This window comes from Cavia porcellus, unplaced genomic scaffold (genome assembly GCF_034190915.1).
Source record: "Cavia porcellus strain 051 isolate PalLab524CR breed Dunkin Hartley unplaced genomic scaffold, mCavPor4.1 scaffold_5, whole genome shotgun sequence".
In the NCBI taxonomy this organism is placed as follows: domain Eukaryota; kingdom Metazoa; phylum Chordata; class Mammalia; order Rodentia; family Caviidae; genus Cavia; species Cavia porcellus.
Genome location: NW_026947488.1, coordinates 58,025,607 through 58,049,468, shown reverse-complemented (window position 1 = coordinate 58,049,468; position 23,862 = coordinate 58,025,607). Strand labels below are relative to the sequence as shown.

The 23,862-nt window shown below is 35.4% G+C and overlaps 1 protein-coding gene across 1 annotated transcript; it reads right to left on the bottom strand.

The window, feature by feature from the left end:
• Positions 1–3,582: 3,582 nt before the first annotated feature.
• Uba5 (ubiquitin like modifier activating enzyme 5) lies at positions 3,583–22,175 on the bottom strand. Its single transcript, XM_063249007.1, has 11 exons — positions 22,128–22,175; positions 21,935–22,019; positions 16,351–16,460; positions 14,940–15,026; positions 14,044–14,128; positions 13,224–13,328; positions 12,918–13,045; positions 10,688–10,823; positions 5,494–5,569; positions 5,254–5,357; positions 3,583–3,760 (listed from the first exon to the last, which is right to left on the bottom strand). Exons 3-11 carry the CDS (start codon positions 16,419–16,421, stop codon positions 3,677–3,679), a joined length of 876 nt encoding a protein of 291 aa, XP_063105077.1. The 5' UTR covers positions 16,422–16,460; positions 21,935–22,019; positions 22,128–22,175; the 3' UTR covers positions 3,583–3,676.
• Between the last annotated feature and the right edge of the window lie 1,687 nt (positions 22,176–23,862).

The following is a 23,862-nucleotide window of genomic DNA, read 5'->3' as shown; positions in this document are numbered from 1 at the left end:
TGCTGTGATTCTAATGGGCTTTCCTTTATGTTTTTTTTTTTTTTTTCTTTTTTTCTCCAGCAGCTTTTACTATTCTATTCTTGGGTCGAATTTCTGGGATCTTGATTATTATATAGTTAGAAGATTTATTTTGCTTATGGCTAATTGGATTTCTGTGTATCTCACTTATCTGTATGTCAAATTCTTTTCCCATGCTTGGGAATTTTTCTAGTATTACTTCTGCAAAGTTTTTATGTCATTGTTTTTCCTCCTTTTTCATCGACACCTTTTTCTTTACATTGTCTTGAAGCTGTTGACTTGTAGTTTGCTGATCTTTCGTTATTTTCAAGACATCTTTCCTTTCAGGATCACTCGCTAAGATCCTGTCTAAAAGGTCTGAAAGTCTGTCTTCACTGATAATTCATGGTTTCCATTCTCTTCCTATCATTGTCTATTTTTTAAATCTATCTATAGATTTGCTAAGTAACTCCTTTATAGATGTTGACATTTCTTTTTTTACCCAAGAAATTATTTCTGATCTGATTGCCTTAATAACCTCATGGATTTGCTTATTTCATTTGCTATATTTCGTAAGTGTCAGGTGTGTGTCTTCCATTTTCCTCTATCTCATTATCTCCTGTACTTCTGGGTGGGCTGGAGGTCTGAAGTTGCATTTTGTTTTTGTGTCTTGCCATTTTCTATTTTGAAAATTTTATTTTGTTTTCTGTGTTAGTGCATGTATGTTTTTGTAGTAGGTGGCTTTATCCTCACTAGTATCAAGTCCTAAGTAAGGTTTGTTTTTTCGGGTGTCCTCTCTGTGTAAGAAGACTTGGTTTGTGTCATATCTCAAGACCTTGCCTTTCTAATTAATTAAGAGTGAGATTTTGGTATCTGACCCAGTTCCCGTTCCTTTGGTTCTGGGAAGTGGTGAAGTTATTTCCCCAGAACTTCCCAGTATTGTCACAGACATGAGAACAACTGATTAAAACATATATGACATTCTAGCTAAAATAGTTTAATTAGCAACAATAGCATTAAGCACTTTAGAAACTGACAAACTATTACATTTGTACTTCTAACCATAGGAGCAAAATCTACAATTATATTACAAGATAGATCATAAAATGAGAGCTTGTATGCAAAGTATTTCCCCTTGGTAGAATGGTGGGGCAATTTAAGAAAGATACTGGATAAAACAAAGATAACTGAAAAAGTAGAAACCAGGCTAGAGGACAAAGGATGATCACACAAGCTTTCAAAAACTAGAGAACCGGGCAGAGGAGAAAGAATGAAGGAGTAAACAAGGCATTATCTGAACTTGGTATCTGGATTTGGGGGATGGGACTATTTTCTCTGGCTGGATTTCTTCCCAGTCATATAGAAAGAAAAGGGGACATCCTGTCTGCCTGCTTCTGCTTTGTGTCTTTGTTCCCAAGCATAATGCTGGCTCACCTAACTTACCTTCTGTTGGCTTGTATTGTTACTGTTGCTTCTGAGAATTTCACTCCAGTAGTCTTTGTTGTCCATCAACTGCCCCTTGGCTGGGAATCCTACCATGTGGCTGGCATTTCAGCTGGTCTCTGGGCCTTTCCATGCAGTATGCTGGGCACCTGGATCCCAGCAGCTGTGATGAGAGCTGGTCTGTTTTCCGTGGTGCTTTTCACCTGGATCCTAGCAGCTTGCTGGGATAGACCAGGCGCTGGGCCTGCCTGTACTGCTTTTCTACTGGTCCTGGTATCTGCAGTGAATGGGGACCAGTCTTTTTTTTTTTTTTTTTTTTTTTTTTTTTGCTTTTCGAAAAAAGGTCTCTAGCCCAAGAAGACTTCAAATTCAACAGCAAGCCTCTTGCTTCAGCCTCTTGAGTGCCGAGATTATAGGCATGTGTCACCACACTTGGATTGCATTTCATTTTTGAAATTCAAAACATTTCTCATAATTAGAAGAAACTATTCTACAACTCAATTATATATACATATATATTATCAAACTTAGAGCCGCATGCAGGCTAACCAAGTGCTTTACTCCTGAGTTATATCCCTAGGTCTTTTGTCTATATCCATAGGTCTTTTGTTTTTTTTTTTAACCATAAAGATGTGTTAAGGTATAGGCTGGCCTCAAACTTATGATTCTTCTGCCTCAACCTTCTAAATTGCCAAGATTACAGGCATGTGGCCTTGAGCCTGGCTAAATACCACAAAACAGCAGTTTAAAGATTAGAAATAAGTATGACATACTCCTAGAATATCAAAACTAATACAATGAACATATTTGTGAAATCAGTTTTTAGAGCTTTATTTTATAGGTGAGGAATGTACTTTCTTTATATTTTTCTTCTATAGATAAAATGTAGACGCATCTTCAAAGTAAAAATCATCAAAATAAGAGATTTGCATAGAACAGTCTACTGGTCCTGGTTATACTTGCATGTTATTTACTCCAAACCATTGGCAATATATTTAATCCAATGCTCTCTAAGCCTCACATGCTAACCTTATTTATATACAACTAGAGAGGAAACCTGTTTGTATCTGTTTATAGTTTAGTGGTCACAATGAGGAAATAAAACTTCCACAGAATAAGTATATGTCAGTCATTACATAACAATCTAAAATCTTAAGCCCACTAACCAGAACAAACTCAGCCAATGTCTCATTATTTTTGGAATAAAATTTAAGTGAAGTATTTAGGAGTAGCCTTTATGATTGGTATAATCTGAATGATCATTTTCTACCTACATTCCTTGTTCACCAATGAAGTTACTATGTCACAAATGCAATGATTTCTTTTCCTTGGTCAAGGCAGAACAGAATATAATTTGTACTTCTGAAAATACTGTCATCTGTCTGCCCATGAAAACAGCTTCCTTTTATTTGCATTTGTCTGTTTTTATTCCTGTAACATAGGTTTACAAATTTGCAATGACTACATTTCAGCTTGTAATTCACTACAAGAATCTCAGGAGATATTTTTGTTTTATATATGGCTGTATTAGTATTAGTCATTTGTAGTCATTAGCTGTGGAAGGCAATTTGCTTGTAGGGAACAATTCCAAACAATGGGTAGATGCTTGCTAACTATAATCAATAATTTGTACTTCTTGTCTTTTATTATCTGTAGTACTTTCCATGAACTCAGGCAACACAGAGATTACTAGGAAGAAAAAGAATAAAGGATCAGATTTCTCCCTACCCCCAAAGCCATTTAGTTATATTTTTTCATTCATTCATTCATTTAGCGTGGCACTGGGCATTAAACTCAGGGCCTTTCCACCAAGCTACATCCCCAGCCCTGTGAACTTTTTAAATGTTATGCTTGCTTCAGCAGTACATACTCTTATTTGTTAAATTTTAAGCAGGGTCTGAGTCACTAGGTTACCCAGTCCAAGAACTTCTAACCTCTTACCTCAGCCTGCTGAGTGGCTGGGAAAACAGGTGTGTGCCATCACACTGGGTGACAATGGCTACATTTTCATTAAGATGTACAACTACCTTCAAGTCTTGTGGTCATGTGTTTTAGGAGTTTAGGTGAGGGACAAGGGAAATAACACCAACAGTATTTTCATAAAGTAGAACATAACAATTCAGTAAAGATACATACATCAAATAATGTTGGCCTAAGTTTTACTGATTTTTGAACTTTTTAAAATTTCAACAGTAGGATCAAATACAGAAAAAATATATATATGCCAGTCCTTTATCTACATATTCTTCATCTTGGCCATGAGGTCTTCCAAGCTTTCACCAGAATCTTCCACTGTTACTTGAGGTACAGAATCTTTCTGCTGTCAACAAATGAGGGAAAAACAGTGAGAAAACAGCCATAATTCTTTATGCTTAGAAATCAGTGAACTTTAGCCATTCTCAACAAGAATATAAAGTAAATTTTCTAGTAAATATGCCTTGCAATTTTTAAGGACAAACAAAGTCCTTGAGTTTCCCCACCAGTATTTTACTTATTGGAAAGTAATTTTAACATTCTTGACAATTCTACGGAAGTATGTTAATTCCATAAAAATTATACATACTCATAGAGTATTATGTGATGCTTTGGAACATATACATTATATAATTTTCAAATCAAGTTAGCATATTTACCTCCTGAAATAGTTATTTCTTTGGTGAAAACATTCATAATTTTTTCTTTTAGCTTTTGTAATATAGTATAGAACGTTAGTATTATCTGTAGTCACCCTGCTATGAAATAGAACATCCAAACTTATTTCTTCTGTTTAACTTAGTAGCTGTTGACCAGCCTTTCCCTATTCCTTCTTCCACTTATTCTTCCCCAACTCTGGAAACCATTAAGTTTTTTAGATTCAACACATGAGTGAGGAACTGTGTTTGTGTGCCTGGCTTATTTCACTAAACATAGTAACCTTCAGCTCCTTCTATATTGTTACAGATGACAGGGTCTCATCCTTTTATGGCTGAATCGTATTATTTAGTCAATTTAGCCAAAAGACAAAAGTCAGATGGACTCCATTTCTTGATATTGTGAGCAATGCTGTGGTAAACCTGAGAATGCAGATTTCTCTTCAGCATACTAAATTTCATTTCCTTGGAGTATACACCCTATAGTGGGACTGCAGTTCCAGATAAATATAGGTACAGGAAGATAAATATAGATACAGGTTAATTTCTGAGGAACTTCAATACTGTTTCCATAATGGCTATGCGAATTTCCATCTCTACCAACAGAGCTCTCTTTGCTGCACACCCTCACCAGGGCTTACTAATCGTCTGTCTTTTTCATAACAGCCATTTTAACTAAGTGAAGTGATAGCTCGTCTGATTTTGATTTGCATTTCCCTAATAAGAAATGTTAAGCTTTTTTTTGGTTTCTTTGTTTTGTTTTGTTTTGTGCCAGGGATCAGACTCATGACCTGCTTGCCAGGTAGGCACTTATGCCGCTGACCTAAACTCCTGGCCGGAGCATTTTTAAATATACCTGTTATGTGTATCTCTCTTTTTTTAAAGAAAGGTTCTATAGACTGTTTATTGAAATAGTACTGTTGACAAAAACAATGTTTTCATTTATACAAAAACTACTGACTCATTATGAGTAAACAAAACCACTTTGTATCTGTGTTTTCAAAGAATTTAAAATGAGCTGTGTACCTCCATATGAACACTGAATACCTGTCATATCTTAATATATAGTGTACAGTACCTAAAACAGAAAACACTGCCCTGGCTTACGAAACAGAGTGAGAAGATAAACACACATTGTCACTTATTTGATGTTTATTGATGAGTAAGTTAATTTTAGAAGTACCTTATTTGGAATTGTATATGCCACTGTAATTCCTTCAGGTAACTCAGGAACTTGACCTGAAGAATTTAGTTCTTCTTCTGAAACCTCAGATATCAACTCAATACCTGTAAAAGTAAATTTACTCCTATAATAGTTTTGAAGAAACTTCATAAGCAATAATTATTTTAAAATTTGCATAATATTTCTGACCACAAGTTTTTTTAATACACTCTTTCCTTCAGTTTATAAGAGAATTCCTACCCCACTCGTTATCCTCATGTATTATCGCGTCCTCTTCTTGAGCAGCCTCCTGCTTAGGCAATGCCACCACCTTTTTCTGTAGAAATCAAACAGTACCAAAATGTTTCCACTCATTCTCGGTTCTCTGAGGCACTAATCAAGAATTGAGACAATTTTTTTTTTTGGTCTTTTCCTTTTTATCGGTACCCGGGATTGAACTCACGACTGCCTGCTTGCAAGGCAGGCGCTTATGCCGCTGAGCTAAATCCCCAGCCCCAAGAATTGAGACAATTTTTAACTTATCAGAAGCAACAATTTTCACTTTTGAGTATAATGAATAAATTAAAACAATAAAAATCCAGAATCCATTTATCTTCCATTTCAAGCGTGTTTCTTTTTTAAAACATGTATTGTCCTATGCAGTATGACCCCTCGTGGGACTCTTTTCCTGGCTCTCAGGTTTTTAGGGTTGGGAATTGCCCCCCACCAGAAGTAAGTTAAGTTCCCAGGGCTGGTTGACCTGGGGAGAAACAACAGCAGAGCCCAGTCTGTCAGCTGCAAAACTAGCGCGGGTTGTTGCCCCAGGGGAATCCCATCCACACAACAGTCAACAGCTACAGAGAGATTCAAGTGCGCATGCCCACTGTATGTATCACCAGTGCGCTGGCTCAGGCACTGTTTGGAGACGTTGATCACTTTAGTCTGGGACTCAGAATGACTAAAAAACAACTTCACTTCAGGGCTTCTACTTTCTCAAAGTGACTTGGTAAGAGCACCATGGGGACAGCTGCAGACAGGCAGCAGGCTAGAAAGAGATCCCCTGAGAAATTTAACCTCGGGCCAGGACACAGACCCTCACCTCAAATAATGAGAAGCCAGGCCCAGGTTGAGCTGTGCTCCAAAAGAGCCGAGTCTGAAAGTGCCTTCTGGTATTAAGTACTTGAACCCGTGCCTTGCTGCCTACATCCAGATAGACTTTGAGGTCTGAATGCCTTCGCTATCCACCAACATGAGCAAGGACATGTTTGGGGCATGGACAGCTGGCACAGTTGAGGGGCCTCTGGAATAGGGGGTACACCTCACAAACCCACAGGCTAAAAGCTGAAAACGCTGATGGAAAACAGACTTGCTGCACTCCAAAACTGCAAATCCTAGCAGGAAGAATAGACACTAACAAAAAAGCTATCTGTAGTAAACAAAATGATATAAAACATGAACAACCAGATTTAACAGAGAACTAGGCTCTGCCAAAAAGTTTCCAAACAAATCCTGGAGATTAAAAATTATATTGAAAATATGGGCAGCAAAAGTCAGCAGTGTGAGAACACAGTGTCAGAAGATGGGGAGATTTCAAAAACCAATTACTGGAGCCAGGGATTTAGCTACATGGCACAAGCACTTGCCTGGCAAGCCAAGGTTGTGAGTTCAATCCCCAGTGCCAAAAAAAGAAAAAGAAACACGTGTTTAATCCCAACTACTCAAATTAAAAATCAAAAGAATGAAAACACTATTCCATGGTACAGGAACCTGGAAAAAACGGAGTATGGATAGATAAAGGAGATTTCAAGCCAAACTGATTAGAAAAGGCAAAGAAGATTACTATACATTGGTTAAAGGAACAATTCAACAGAAAGAGATAACTATATACCTTTCTTCATAAGCACTATTGAATATAAAGATCAGATAAATATCAAGACAGCTATAATAGGAGCCTTCAACCTACTGTCACAAACAGATCAACAAGACAAAAAAATAATAGAGTTGAACCATGCCTTCAAACAAATGAACTTTATAGCTATCACAAAGTGTTTCTTCATCCACAGAATACACATTCTCTTCAGTAGCATATAGGATTTTCTCAAAAACTGACTACATGCTAGCCCATAAAGCCCATAAGTAAATACCAAAGAACTGAAATTTCTCCATGCATATTCTCAAATCATAGTGCAATAAAGCTAGAAATCACGTAAATTATGAAATGCTAGGACATTAAACAGTAGCCTCTTGAATAATCAGTGAGTCACAACAATCAAATGATCATGCCAATACAACATACTGGTACCTATGTGACACAATGATAGCAATTCTAAAAAGGAAAGTTATGCCTATGAATGCCCACATCAGAAAAACAAGCCCAAATAAATAACCCAATGATATACCTCGAGCTCCTAGACAAACAACAATCCAAATCCAAAGCTAGTACAAAAAAGGAAATTATAAAGATCTGAGCAGGAAATAATAAAATTGAGACTAGGAAAAACAATCCAAAGAACCAATAAATCAAACAGCTAGTTCTTTAGAAGAATAAATGCAGTAAATAAATCTGTAGCCAGCCTTACTAAAAAAAAGTATACCCAAAATAAGAAATTTAAAAAGGCAAAATTACAACACATTTTGCCAAAATCCAGAGAGCCTATACTTCATAAAATGGAAAATTCAGATAAAATGGATAAATTCCTAGATACATATAAACAAACCAGAACCATGAAGACATAAAACCCTGAATAATCCAGTATTAGGCAATGAGATTAAAGAAGTAATAAAAATAAACCTATCAGCCTGTAATGAATTCACTTCCAAATTCTGCAAGACCTTTAGCGAAGATCTAGCATTAATACTCCTCGAACTCTTTAATGAAATCAAAAGGGAAAGCACACTCTCAAGGTCATTGTTGGAAGGTAGCATTACTCTGACTCAAAAACCAGAAAAAGAGCCAACCAAAATAGAAAACTATAGGCTGACCTGACCTCTTTAGTGAACACTGACACAAAAAACCTCAACAAGATACTGGCAATTTGGATGCAGAGAATCATCAAAGATACCAGACATCATGAGCGAGTGGGATCCATGTCAGGGATGAAGGGACGGTTCAACACATACAAATCAATAAGTGTAATACATCCGATAGAAGCAAGGGCAATAATCACTTGATCATCTAAACTGACCTAGAAAAAACCTTTCACAAAATCCAACATCCTTTCATAATAAAAGTACGAAAGGCCTGGGATTTAGCTCAGTGGCATAAGTACCTGCCTCGCAAGTATGAGGTCATGAGTTTGATCCCCCATACCAGTAATATAATAATAATAATAATAATATGATGATGAAGAGATACAAATAGGACTTTTTCTCAGTTTGATAAAGCCATTTATGACAAACTAGCAGCCAACATCATTAAAAGAAGCTGAGCTTTCCCTCTAAAATCAAGAACAAGACAGGGATGCCCCCTGTTATCATTACTGCTTAATATGGTTCTCAAAACATTAGCCAGAGCAAGCAGGCAAGAGAAAGAAACAAAAGGGGTATATACAGGAAAAGGAGAATTCATATTATCATTATTTGCAGATGACATGATCTGCTACATAGAAGACTCCAAAAACTACCAGAAGACTCCTAGGATTAACCAAGTTGAGCAGTATAGCAACATATAAAGTCAGCACTCAAAAATTGATAGCATTCCTATACAGCAATAATAAACTCCCTAAGAAAATAAAAACTTTCACAACAGCACCAAGAAAAATGAAATTCTTAGAAATTAACCTAACCAAGGAAGTGAAAGACTTCTACAATGAAAACTACAGTACTCTGAAAAATATAAAGAGGACTTCAGAAAATGGAAAGATATTTTCTGGAGGCAGAACCAATACAGTTGAAATGGTCATACTTCCAAAACTGATAGACAAATTTAACATAATCCCAATTGAAATACAAGTAGCATTCCTCTAAGAACTAGAGAAAATCATCCTAGATAGCGTGTGGCACAAGAAGAGATAAAATGGCAAAAGCAATTCTGGGTAACAAGGACAAGGCAGGAAAAATCACAGTCCCAGAACTAAAGTTATAATATGAAGTTACAAAAAAAAAAAAAAAATAGCAAAACAAAACAAAACCCAAGCAAACAAAACAAAGGAGATGTGAGTAACTGGAACAGAATAGAGGAGACAGAAACACCTTCAAATACATTCAACTACCTAATCTTTAACAAAAAGGTCAAAAACTTAACAGTGGAGGAAAGATACCAGCTTGAAAAAAACGGTCCTGGGAAAACTGGCTATCCACATACGGAAGACTGAATGTAAATCTGTATCTTTTACCAGGTATTAAACTAAAGTCAAAATGGATCAAACATCTAAATATTAAAAAAGAAACAATCTGAAGATAAAATCGGTAAAATTCTTGAAGACACAGGCATATGAAAGAAACTGCAGTTACAGAAGAAACACCACCAAGAATTAACCAGTGGGATTATGTCAGTTTAAAAAGGAGGCAACCAACAGAGTGAAAAAACAACCTACTCAATGGGAAAAAAATTTTACCAGCTATTCCTTGGACAGAGGACTAATATACAAAAAACTGAAAAAAATCAGACACCTCCAAAATAAGTCTCATTCAAAACATGAGAAACTCTCAGAAGAAATACAAAAGGCCAATATATACATGAAAAAATGTTCAAAATCACTGGCCATTAGAGAAATGCAAGTTAAAATTATTCTAAAATTCCGTCTTACTCCAAACAGAATGGCCTTCATTGAGAAATCAGATAACAAAAAATGCAGGTAAGACTACAGGGGAAAAGGAACTCTTCTTCACTGTTAGGAAAGTAAACTAGTAAAACCATTATGGAAATAGAATGTAGACTCTTCAAAAAAACTAAAACAAGAAATTCTACTCAACCGAGCTATTCCCCTCATAGGTTATCTTCCCTAAAGAGTTAAAGACATCATATTACTCATGTTTATAGCAGCACAACTCATAATAGCTGAATCTCGGAAGCAACCTATATGTCCATTAATAGGTAAATGGATAGAGAAAATGTGGTTTTTATGCACAATGGAGTATTATTCTGCCACGAAGAAGGATAAACTTCAGTCATCTGTGGGAAAATAGATGCACCCAAGACCATAACATTAAGTGACATAAACACACAAGCTTAAATGTCACATAGTTTTCTTACATGAGAAACCCAAAATAAAAGAGTACAATAAAAGATAATAGATGAAAAACAAATAGAGGGAGGAGAAAGGGAGAATAAGAAAAACAAAAATCACATAAAAAGCATTGCGATGTGTTGTACTTGTGCACCAGCTCCTCACGATGAATGTGACCTTGTGTCCTACAGACACTTCCTAATAATAAAAAGGCAGCATGTGACAAGAGCACAGGAAATAGCATCACCCAAACCCTGACCTAAGACGCCTGACAGACCGACACACACCTGGTACTCTTCTTGCTGCTTCCGGCAGTTCCTGTCTTCACACTGGGGATTTGGCTTCATGGACATGGTAGGGAAAAAGTCCTGCATTGCATTGTACCCAAGGTAAAAGCTAACAGTCCCAAAATGTAACAGAAACCTGGAAGACAAATCACGACAGACAAGATAAGAAAGAGAACTGCAAAAGTACTCAAAGTGAACTTTAAAAAATGATCTTAGACTAGGAGGTCATTTTTGTAACACATAACCCAGAAAACAGACCTTTTCTCTCTTGTTTACAGAGCCTAGCTCAAAGAAGACACTTTCATTTTGTTGAATGAAAAAAGGAAAAAAAAAGATTAACTTATTAATTATAGAATATACCATTTTTAACTCCTAATAAAAATAAAATGTTGGCAATTAAGGTATTATATATTAAAAGATTTTAAGAAGCATACTGATTTTAGAGATATTAAAATGTGTTTTTTAATAATCTCTGAAATAGTGCTAAATCTACTTAATATTTTTAAGTTAGTTATTATAAAAACTATATGAAATATACAATCTTGAATGTACAGAGCAGTAAAATTTTATGCCTTCCCACTAAGTACCATGGGATCAAAATACTGTGCATTTCAAAATCCCATAACCTCCTTCGTGTCCCCTTCCCTGTCAGATATGATTCCCTTTAAAGGTCTCCATGTAGAATAAAAACCGTGTAAAAAACACAAATGATGAAAGGGAAAGTAATTACAAATGCATGCTTTTAAGGTACAATATGAAAAAACGAAAGAACAAAGGATATTTTAAAATATAACTCACAGAAAAATATACATGTCCAACCCATTTACAAATAAATGGAAATTAATTGAAGTACTCATTTTTTTTTTGTTAACCAGACTGACAAAGCCTAAAGAGCTCGACAATATCCAATGTTATTACAGGTTTGGCTGACCAGACCCTCCCACACTAAGATGGGAATGAACAGTTCTTTTTCAAGGGAAATTTAGTAATATTTGTTGAAATAAATTCCACTTACAAAGACATATACTGTACAGAAATCCACTATTCAATGATGTAGGTAAGATGGTTGAAGCATTGTTACCAAAAACCACAAAAAAAGTAAGTAGCCTAAATGTCCATCAACAGAAGGCCGGTTAAACACATAACATACCCACAGGGGAATACCCTCTAATTTCCTTTATGGTACCACGCAGAAAGTGTGCTGCTTATACAGGGACCACCGAACTTCACACAGGCTTCTTGCTCTGACAGGACACAGACCTACACTGCCTTCAGAGTTCTTTTGTAGGCGTTTTACGTGTGTATACAGGGTCTTTGCTGGCAGTTGACATTTATCACTGGTATTAGGATGCTTCTTTGTATGATGTGGCTTTTTGTTATTATTCTATGAGGCTGAGAGAGATCACTAGACTTACTGAAGTTGTACCGAGAGGAAAAAACACCTTGAGTAAGATCTGCTTTTAATAAAACGTAAACTGGCTCACAAATTTGGACATAAGTATTAGCTACATAGAAATGTTTTTCTTTCTTTTTTAGCTATGGTTTAAAAATGTAGCTGTGGTTGTTTTGGGATAACAAAAGCTTTTCTCTGGTTAATATTTACTCAAGTTCAGATTATTTTTACTAAGAGTTAGGCCAACACAGTGGAAGCAAATGTGCTTATGCCTAAACATTCACCCATGGTCAGGTCTGCAGAAATTTAACTCTGATGAAGTGTGGTCTTGTATCGCAAAATGATGTTTTGGTCAACAACAGACCAAATATACCTCTGTGGACCCAAAATATTATATAGCCTGGTATCAGGAACATCTCAGTTTGTGTAAGTTCACTGCATGATGTCTGTACAATGATAGAATTATTCTGTTTCTCATAATTCTCTGTAATTAAGCAATGTACAACTATAAATATAGCAATACCACTGTACCATTTAATAAGAGCTATTTCAAATGCAAGGAATTACTGACATTCAAATGTACATGTATACATATGTATTAATATATTTGATATTAATGCATTTAACATATTAATATATGTATAATAAAAAGTATATACATATATAAAATAAAAATACACACATGTCACACATAAAATTTGAAAAATAGAGAACTAAATTTAAATTTTAAAAAGTAAAAGCCTTAGCTGGCAATTTTAGTTTTTGAAATGCTTCATGACATGTATTTATTTTTATCAAAAGCGTGTAACACTACTCAGAAAAATAAGCCTGACTTACTTTAACACATTTTGAACTAGCATCCCCGCAACGACTCCCATTGTGGTTGGGAGACTGGCTGCACAAACACCTTCTCGCTTCAGAGTCTTCTCATCAATCTTTGCAGCAACCACAAGTGGTGGCGCACACTACACAAAACAGCATAAAGAAAACAACTTCAAGAGAAATCAGGAAAAGAATGAGATGTTCCAAGTAGCATTCCATCATCTTAGAGTTTGTTTTCCTTTGAATTTCAGTCCACTTTCAATTCCCCTTAGAATACTAGTACCTAACAATAAGAAATGACCCAAAACAAGTAATACATACCGCAAAACAAGCAGACTCCCCAGGAATTATGAGCTGGATATGCCCAGACACTGCATTTTCACTGACCCCAGATTCCATCCATGTTTGTCCAAGTTCATTACAAGCCTTAACAGAAACAGGTGAAAACACAAGGAAAAACATGAAAGTACACAAAATAATTTCAGTTAAGTTTTTTATGAAACATTAGGCCATAACTCAATAGCCTATCAAGTGTCTCTAAAAATTCATTTCCCAGATGAAAGAGGAAGACTGTAAATAACTGAATTTTGGGCAATACTGACCTCTATTAAAGAGCAAATTGTCAGTACTCAAGAAACAGACAGTAAAATAGCTATTGATAAAATTGAACTGTACTTTAAGATTTCTTGTCCAATTAAAGGGAAAATTAATTTTTCTAAAATTGCAGCAACAAAAACTGTAAAATATCTCAACAATTAAAAATTCAAAAGATTTTTATTTTTGAGAAATTATGTTTTTAGTTAATGTATTTATACATTTACTTAAAGTAAAAAGTTAAAACCAATGGTGATTAAGAACACATATTACAAAATATTCATGTGTTTTTAAAATCACACATCAAAAGCACTTGCTATTATGTCCTGGTGTAATAGAAAGAGGTACTGAAACCTACATCCCACAGCAAGGTGTGACAGGTCCAACAGTTATTACCATGAATTTTAAAAGTAAACTAAGAGAACATTAAAAAATAAAACACAAAAATAGATTTAAATTCAAACTGCTTGTAGGTTGGCAATTGTACACTGATATATAGGAAAACAGACAAATCCATGAATATATCTTACACAACAGGGATACTTACTGTATTTATTGCCATGCGAGCTTCAAAATTGTCCACACAGCTAAGAACTAGATCAACAGGCTTTCCTTCTTCCAACCCACCAGTACTAATTCAAAAAAAATTTTTTAAGTCAGGAAACAACAACTTTCTAATTAGACTTTATTAATTCAGTCACTTTTATTCTTTGATTAAATGTTAAAGTATAAATATAACATAGTATTTAAAGATCCCATAAATATCAAATATTGATACTGTTACAAGGGTGAAGGAAGTATAATCTATTTAGAAAAGTTACAATTTCCCTATCAGATTTCTCAGACTTTTTCATGCTTACTACAAATGTAAATTTAGCAAAAAATAATAAAATGCAATTCATTATTTCAAAAATGTCCTGACTGTCTCTAAAGAAAATCATTTTTGGAGAGAAATACAATGCAAAACACAGAACTTAAATTTAGGTGTTCTTTGTTCAATGGTTGTAATTTTCAGGTTTTCTTGTTTTGCTTTTTGGTTTTTTTTTTTTTTTTTGTTATTGATTTTTTTCATTGTTTCTTTAGACAGTATTTTTGTACTGAGCTTCTAATACATAAAAATTGCTAGGTTTTTTTGTTTTTGTTTTGCTAGTTTTTTTTTTTTTTTTTGCAGATTTGTTTTTATTAACTGGGATTCAGCATATGGGATGGGAACTGTCACCCTGGGGCACACCCCACTGCTGCCCCCCAGGGAATATCCACTTTAATCTTCCTGGGAAGTTCTTTGAACCTTTTTCTTTTTCTTGGCACTGCCCTTGCAATAACTGCTATTTTTAAAAACTGAAAAATGTATGTCAATCTACAAATTCACTGACTTAGTAGTTTTCTAATGCTTATTTAGCTAAGCTGCACATTCTATACAATATTTGTAAATAAAACTTTTACCTTATTCTATCCATGAAATGTTGAAAGTTTTCCACCGTGGTTATATTATAGTTGTGTACTTCAAAAAGAACATCAGGATTAATGTTCCTAAGAGTGAAAGAGGAAGTGATTGTAACACTGCTGGTAGTACTAACAGTAGTAATCAAGAATAGAAAGCATTCAATAAACTCAAGAGTATTTAACATACTTGAGATAAGTGGATTTCAAGCCATTCAAAGAAACTCCAAATCTTGTTCTATCTCTTGTCCCACTTCAGGGAGTAGGTTTAAAAAAGTATAGAATGTCCTAAAGATTATAAAAATGTACCTGCCCCAACCTGGATCAATCTATGTGCTGGGAATTTAGCCTTCACTACTTCTGGTAGCTACTTTTTTATTCATTTATTTATTTTTATTTTAAAGAGAAAAATCAAGAAGGAAAAAAACCAACAACAACAAAAAAACCCAACAACAGCTATATAGGTTTTCAAACAAGATGATAGAAATTTAACAATAGCTGTTATATTGCATATTCTTATCTTTAAAATAGTTGCTCAGGTCACCAAATACAGAGATAAAACAAAACAATAAAACTGAACAAAAAACTGAATTTCAAACACAAGACAGAAGGAAATCCCCCACAGCTGCCACAAGGCATACTGTTATCCTCCAAATAGATGTTCAGACTACCAGCTCTAGGCCTGCAAAGCCAATCAAACAATACAAACATTAAGGTTTTTTTAATTCAGTTGCTATCATCTCAGCCTCAGTTCTTCCAAAGCAGCCAGCTGCCTGGGGGCGTAAGGGTAAGAGGTCTGCCTTTCCTGTCTCCCAGCTGGCACACTGGCTGGCTCACTGGAAGGCATGGTTTGGCTTATTGATTCTCTTCTTATTCCCCAGGCTGCCCGGGCTCCTGGTGGCTACTGTTGAGAGCCTAACAAAAGACCTTCCCGTTCCCTATCCAATTTGTGCATGGATATTGAGTCTCCAAATATACTTCTACCAAACTGAACAGGAGCTGGAAAACCATGAAACCTTGGGCCAAATCTGGCCTGTCACTTGCTTTTGTACAGTCTTTGAGCTAAGAATATTTTTACAACAGTTACGTAAAAAAATTCAAAAGACCATTTATGATATGAAAATAACATGAAATTCAAATTTCAAAATCCAAAACTAAAGTTTTATTTGAGCAAAGGTGTGCTGTTAAGCAATGGCAGCAGTGGCCATACGGCCCCAAAGGCTGAAATATGTGCTCTTTACCCCTATATGGGAAACACTTGCAGCACATGTCCAAGAGGTAAGAGAATTTTTTGCACAACTGAAATATGTATTTTTACAGAGACAAATTAAAGTCCATTTATACATTATCAACTCACACTATATATAAAAATAAGATTTCACTGACTATGGTCAGTAATTGTAATTCCACTTACCTCAAAGTATGCTCTGCTGCTTGGACTTTACTCAGTCCCGCTTGATGGGGCTGGAAGAAAAGTCTGTTCATATTGGCCAGTTCCACCTTGTCGTAGTCAAAGAGTAGCAACTAAAATAAAAACAGAGGTGCTTCAATGAAAAACACACCCCAAAGTTAAACATAACTAGTCACAAACAAGTTCACTTTACACTTGATGGGTTTAACAGTTGAGTAATAACATTAGCTAACTCTGAGACACTGAATGTGATATGAGGAAAATACACAGGTACTGTTATTCCCATCTCAGAGATGAGGAAACGAACGCACTTTGGCAATGACCCAAAGATCAGTCAGCTAAAATATGGAGTAAAAATGGATTCAAATCCAGGAACTCTCAATCCAGCACCTGTCCCCTAACCACAGTGCTGTGCTGCTTCCTAACCGGGTTCACTGAGAAATCAATGTTCATTTGTTTCATTCCAACTTTTAAAAATTGTGCCAGAATTCTACTTCATTTCTATTTTTTCCTAAGGCGGGGTGGAGAGAACTCCTTGGATAAATGAAATCTTTAAATAAGATAAAAAACTATTAAACTAAAATGCTTTAATATAAAACTGTAGTACAAATTGACTCCTTTTGTGTAACACAAAATATAGCCATGCCTAAAACATTATTCCAAAGAGAATTACTAGCCAACCATCTAATCGTTGCCCGCTGTATTTTTAGGCCTATTTTAAACAGTGTTCCTCACACACACCATTTCAAATGGTCAGAAGATCACATTTCTTATCTGTAAGAATACATTAGTGCCAAGTATTTCCAAGATCCCTTCCTAATCTAAGACTCTATGAGACTCTAATATGATTCTCAATAGCTTAAATTTAATAGCTAAAAACAGGATTTTATTCAATATAGAAACTTTAAAAAAATTAACACAGTGCATATCAACACTCAGAGAACTCTTTTTAATATCTTGCTAGAAAATATATCACTTATGCCTTTTACAGCATTCTAATCTCCAAGTCCCCAAAACATGGCTCAGTCAACAGTGTTTACCAGGTGAGGCCAATTATTAAATTTGAGTTCCTGCCTCACTGCCTGTTCATGAGTAAGTTTCAGGAAATAAAACTTTGGGAATAGGAAGTATGAATGGTTAAATATCACCAATTAGCTCTAATCACTTTGGTCCGTTTTTAGGCCTAAATTTTTAAATCAGTAAAACAAAGCAGCTCATCTAGACGTGGTGATCCAGGTCGCATCAGATGCTTGCCTCAATCTGAAATTGGCTCTGTGTCTCCCACGCTCTACTTCTCTATTCAACTTTACTGGTTTCTTATTAATCTGTTTTACAGATTAGCCCAGCAGCACAATGCCTGCCTGGCAAGCATGAGGTTGTGAATTCGATCTCTGGTACCAAAAGAAAAAAAAAAAAAATTCCTAAAACTCGTATATTTAGATTTTTAGGACACAAATGTTAAGTGTACACTAGGAACACTTGAAAAGTTATTAAAAATGCAAATGTTTGCATCTCAATACCAGATTTTTTTTCTTTTTTGAGACAGGGTCTTGCTATGTGGCTCAGGATGGCCTCAAAACTTGTGGCGATCCTCCTGCCTCATCCTCCCAAGTGCAATACCATGCTTCAGCCCTAGAGATCCTATTTCCCTAACATTAAGTGCAGTCTGGACATCAGAACTGTTAATACCTTCCCAGTTAATTCTAATTAGAACAATAATTGGTAATTACTATCTTAGATTTTTGCTATTCAAAATATAGTCTGATTGAACAGAATCAGTATTGGAGGACACTGTAACTCTAAGGAAACTCTAGCAAACTAGCCTGTAGAAGTGCAGATTCTGGCTACTTTGGGGACTTGACTTGGAGTAACAAAAGTCCAACAGGTCTCAAAGTTTAGTACCCCAAATGCCATCAGGATCACTTGAAACTTCCAGGCACTAAAGTTAGCTATATGTTATTTTTGGTCTGTCTTTGTAAACTTCCTAAAAAAAATCAAAGTTTTAATAAACAATTTTTATATTCTGCTGTTATTTTTTATACTGATGAATAAATGACAATTTTGAAATTAAAAGTTTGAGTAGATCAACATACTAGAAAGTATCCATAAACTGGGGCTAGGGATTTAGCTCAGTGGCATAAGCACCTGCCTTGGAAGCAGGCAGTCGTGAGTTCGATCCCTGGTACCGATAAAAAACGAAAAAGACAAAAAAAAAAAAAAAGAAAGTATCCATAAACTATATAGAAAAAATGTTTGCTTTATGACAAATTAAGATACACAATTGTGGAAAGTTTATCTATTAAACCACTCTTACCTAACATCATAGACTTTGGTTATAAATCTAAGACTGAATGCTGGTATAAGGTTACTTCTCCTAAAAGACTTAAAAACAAATGAGCCAAGCATAGTGGCATGCATGTCACTCCAGCACTTGGGAGGCTGATGCAACAGGATCACTCTGAGTTGAAGGCCAGCCTGGGCTACATAGTGAGCTCAAGGCCAGATTGAACTACCTAGCGAGACCCTGTCTCAGAAACAAAGAAAAGAGAAGAGAAAAGCGAGCAAAGCAAACACAGCAAAGCAAAGCAGCCGGGTAGGCAGGCAAACAGGCAGGCAAGCAAGCAAGAAACAAGCAAGCACAGCAAAGGAAACCACTAACAAGAGTGAAGAGAAAAGATACAGAGTGGGAAAAAAATGGGCCAGCTGTTCCTCAGGTAAATGACTAATAATTAGAAGATATAAAGAACTCAAAAAATTAGATCTCCCGAATTTAAAGTCCCAATTAAAAATAGGCATCTGAAACAAATAGATACTTCTCAGATGAAGAAATACAAATGGCGAGACCCTGGTTGAGCTTTTGCCCCAGTGTTAGCTTTAAGTGATATTGATTCTGTTCAACCAGTTAAGTGAAGTAACTCAGACAATACACGAAAAAAAGAAAATGTTCATTATCACTGGTTATTCAAGAAATGCAAATTAAAACCACACTGAGATTCTATCTCGTTCCAGAAAGAACATCTACCAAGGCTGCATGGAGAAAGGAACCTTTCTTTGTTGTTGGTGGGACTATGAATTGACACTATGGAATCATTATGAATCACTATGGAAATCAATATAGAAAGTCCTAAAAACACTACAAGTAGGAATTCCATTTGACCAGCTATTTCCATTCTGGGCATCTTCCCAAAAGAGTTAACAACATCATACCACAGTGATGGTATGAAATATCTATGTTTACAACAGGACAACACATAATAGCTAAATCGTGGAAACATATCCATATGTCTATCAACAGATGAATGGATTAAAAAGTGTGGTATTTATACACAATACAGTACTACTCTGCCATTACAAAGGATAAACTAGTCCTTTGTAGGAAAATGGATGCACCATAATATTAAGTAACTCAGACACCCAAGCTTAAATATCACATGGTTTCTCTTATATGAAAAACTCAATATACATAAAGTATGAAATAAAAGAGATAATAGGAAAAAGATAGAAAAAAATTATTGTAATTCAGTGTAGACAGTATGTCTAAAGGTACGTAATGATTTAGTACAATTGTCTTACCTGTTTTATACATTTTTAGGGTAAAAGTAAAGAAAAAAATGTATGGGTAAAAAAATCTGAACCATTCTCTGGTTTAAATTCAAGAGTAAGATCAGTACATGTGTTCTGTGATAATTATGCAATCTACTACAGTACGTCTATAGTCATTATGCATCCAATACAGTATTTATTACATGTTTTAGTGCTATACTCCCACTTTATCAATTTATTTTTAAATTACTTTTATTGGTACATTTCAGATATACATAACATTGATCACAGAGAATTTGTACGTGTACAGGATATATCTTAATTCTTTTTTCCCATTCCCCTCTCCTCACTTCAACCCTTCTTTGTCTCATTTACAAAATCTTTGTTTCCAGTCTTCCTTATATTCTTTTTTCCTTTTCCCTTATTTCCTTCCTCCCTAGTTGCTCTTTCCATTTGAACATTTGTGCCCTGTTTCACCATATGTACTATACATTTTGGTCCCTATTTACCCTTTTGGTTTCTCATACCAGAGAAACCATGAGATATTTGAACATATGTGTCCGATTTATTTCACTTAAGAGTATGGTCTCAAAGTACATCCATTTATCTAGAAATGTCAAATTTATCCTTCTTTATGGTAGAGTAGTCCTGTACTATATTTAAAAAAAACCACATCCTCTTTATCCATTTTAAGTTAATGGGCATCTGGGTTGTTTTCAAGATTTGGCTATTAACAAACTGTGCTATTATAAACATGGGTGCACATACATGTTGTGGTATGATGCTTTTAATTCTTTTGGAAAGATCCCAAGAAGGGGAATAGCTGAGTCAGATGGAATGCCTAATTTTGGTTTTTTTTGGAATCACCACACTAATTTCAGCAGTGGTTGCACCAGCGTACACTCCCACCAGTATTAGAGAAGGATTACGTTTTCCCCACAGCCCCACCAGGACGTATTGATTTTTTTGATAATAGCCGTTCTTTCTAGAATGAGATGGAATTTCAGTGTTGTTTTAATTTGCATCTCTCAAATGACAAGTGATATTGATCACTTTTTCATACACTTATTTACTGTTTCTACTTCTTCATTCTAGAAGTGTCTATTCATTTCAGATGCTTGTTTCTTGGATTAGGTCTTTAAATTTGGGGAGTCTGATTTTTTTTAGTTCTTCATCTATTTTAGGTATTAATCCTATTTCTGAGAAACACCTAGCAAAAATGTTTTCCCACTCTGTGGGTTGTCTTTTCACTCTGCTGGTCATTGCTTTGACTGTGCAAAAGATTTTTAATAAAGTGAAAACCCAGTTGTTGATTCTTTGTGATAGTTCCTATGCAACTGGAATTCTGTTCATAGTCTTTGCCTATACGTACATCTTCAAGAGTTCTAGCCATTCTGTCTTCCAGCAGATTTGGAGTTTCTTTTTTAATATTTGGATCTTTGATCTGTTTCAATTTTAGTTTAGTATATGGTCAGAGAACAGTTCTAGTTTTAATCTTCAGCACATGGAAAGCCAGTTTTCCCAGCACTATTTATTAAAGAAGCTGTCTTTCTTTCAGTGAGTGTTTGGCCCTTTGTCAAAGACGTGGCAACTGAGTGTGTTTGAAATGATTTCTGCATCTTCTAATCTGTTCCACTGATCCTCAGGTCTGTTTTTGCCAGTACCATGCTGTTTTTACCATGGTAGCTTTATAGTACAATTTCAAGTCAGGGATTATGATACCCCTTGCTTTGCCTTTGTTGCTAAGATTTCTTTTGCTATTCTAGACTTAACCAATTCAGCAGTCTTGTTTTCTAAGATTATACATCTAAGAGAGTAAAACATAAAACAAAAAAGGTCCTGGACACAATCCTTGTTTAGCAATAGTATGAGCTCTCAATTGGTAGCGGTATGTCTTAACTTTGTGGGGGAGGGAATCATCTGAATATATAACACAAGTCAACAGACCAATAGCATTAAGGGGGAAAAAGTCCTAATTTGTACCTGATTTGCTCCAGGGGTGAATTCTCCATACGAAAGGCAAAGAGAAATATTTTTACCTTACCAATACCACATCTTGTCAGCATTTCGGCAGTCACACTACCAACTCCTCCAACACCTATTATTGCTACAGCAAAGGTACGGATTTTCTGTAAAGCAAATTTAGGTACGTATTGGTTAATAACTCTTGATTTGTCACCAGAAATTATTTTCATTTACTGAACTCATCTTCAGAAATATAGACAGGTTTGTCATACCTCATAGTCGCTTACGATTCCCATTCGTTTCAATGCCATCAGCCGGCTTAAAACAAAAAAATGTTTTAAAGCTTAGTCTTTTAATTAATAATGATATAAACATAGATCCCCACAGAAAATAAACAAAACTCTAACCTGTAGTCTTCATTTAAAAGGAAGAATCTTTTAGTTAGCTTTTATCATGTGAAACTAAATTACTCCATAGCTTTAAAAACAGATAAGGCCTCCTAGGTGTAGCCTGTAAAGCAATGTATCTTTTAAAAAGCTCCTTCTGTGTTCTAATGTGTAGCTAAGACCTACAGGTAGTAACTTAAACCTTAAGGGTAAAAGTAAAGTTTACATAGATAAATACTTAATGTTTAATGCTCAATCTCCATCATCAGAATGAGCTCGCGGTTGTAATAATATTCCATTCACCTGCTGCCTCTGCCCATAATGGATGATGTCTGCTTTCAGTAAGCACCTACTGTATACCAAGGATTCTCAGAGGCACTTCAGCTAGTTACTACTAATCTGCTCTGTTATCTTAAAGTTTCACATATGGTATAGTTTAAATCTATATACATATATGCAGAATTTTCATTTGCTTACATTTTAAGGAGTCAAACAGACCCACTAAGCTTTTTAGGAAATTTAGTAGTCCTCTGACCTCCAGTTTCTGTTTTCCCTCACTTTCAGCTCTATAATCATCGGTCTCTAAATTACATGCTAGCATTATTTCTTTTCAGTTTTATGCATTAACTGAAGATTCTACTCTTATCACCCATTCCTACTATGCAGAGATACCACTATCCCATCAGCCTTCCCACACTCTTTTATGATCCCTTTGGTTAGATATCACCACTCACAACTAAGCATGCAGTATTTTAAAGTCTCTCCTTCTCCCTATAAACTCTTCAAAATAATAACTTTCTCCTTAATTTCCTATGCAATTTTACTTACTAAATCCCAACTCTTCAATGGTTCTCTAAAATCCTGTTAGATAGTCATGTATATGAATTCTTCTATCATTGTGATCTTTGTGTGTTTGGCATGGATACTGGGAACTGACCCCAGGGCCTTCACTCCTATTAGCTTCATCTCTAGCCCTTTTTTTTTTTTTTTTAAATGTTTTTTAAGACAGGGTCATGGTAAACCATCTTGAGATCCTCCCACTTTGGCCTCCCAGAGTGCTAGCGTAACATGTCTAGCTCAATGTCTATCTTCTTAAAGATGAATATATCTCCTAGAATCTGACACAATGTCTTAACCTACTGTATATACTGCTCTGTTTCTGGGATCTCCCTTCATAATTATAGTACAAGTGTTCTTCATTTATCTCATATTAATGTCATGCTTCCTTGTATCACAGCTCAGTGGTTCTAAAGTGTGGTCTGTACAGTAGCAGTGGCTCCTGAGAACGCCCGAAATCAGTTTCTTGGGTCTCATCCTCTGAATCAGAAATTTTGGATGTGGAGGCATCATGGCTTTCCTTATTATAGTCCACCCTATGTCCTCTGGGGTATATTTTTATCTTGCTTTTTCCTTTTTTTACTCAGCCCATCTTACTCTGCAGAGCCAATTTCTCCCTTATCCTTCACTTCTTTGCTTTTTCAAATAAACTTTGCTATTGTTTAAAAAAAATTTATTTTTTGTATGTGGCACATGTTTTAACAAGCCTTTCAAGTAATTCTGATGTAAACTACAGTCTAAAGTTCTTTGCTATAGATTATTTCTTCATTTATTTTCTTATGGT

Excerpts from the sequence above, each read along its gene's own strand:
- Uba5 (XM_063249007.1), bottom strand. The coding sequence starts at position 16,421 with ATGAACAGACTTTTCTTCCAGCCCCATCAAGCGGGACTGAGTAAAGTC. Across the intron at positions 15,027-16,350 it reads GCAGCAGAGCATACTTTGAG|GAACATTAATCCTGATGTTC; the intron begins GTAAGTGGAATT and ends TTTCACTCTTAG. Across the intron at positions 14,129-14,939 it reads CATTTCATGGATAGAATAAG|TACTGGTGGGTTGGAAGAAG; the intron begins GTAAAAGTTTTA and ends TTTTTGAATTAG.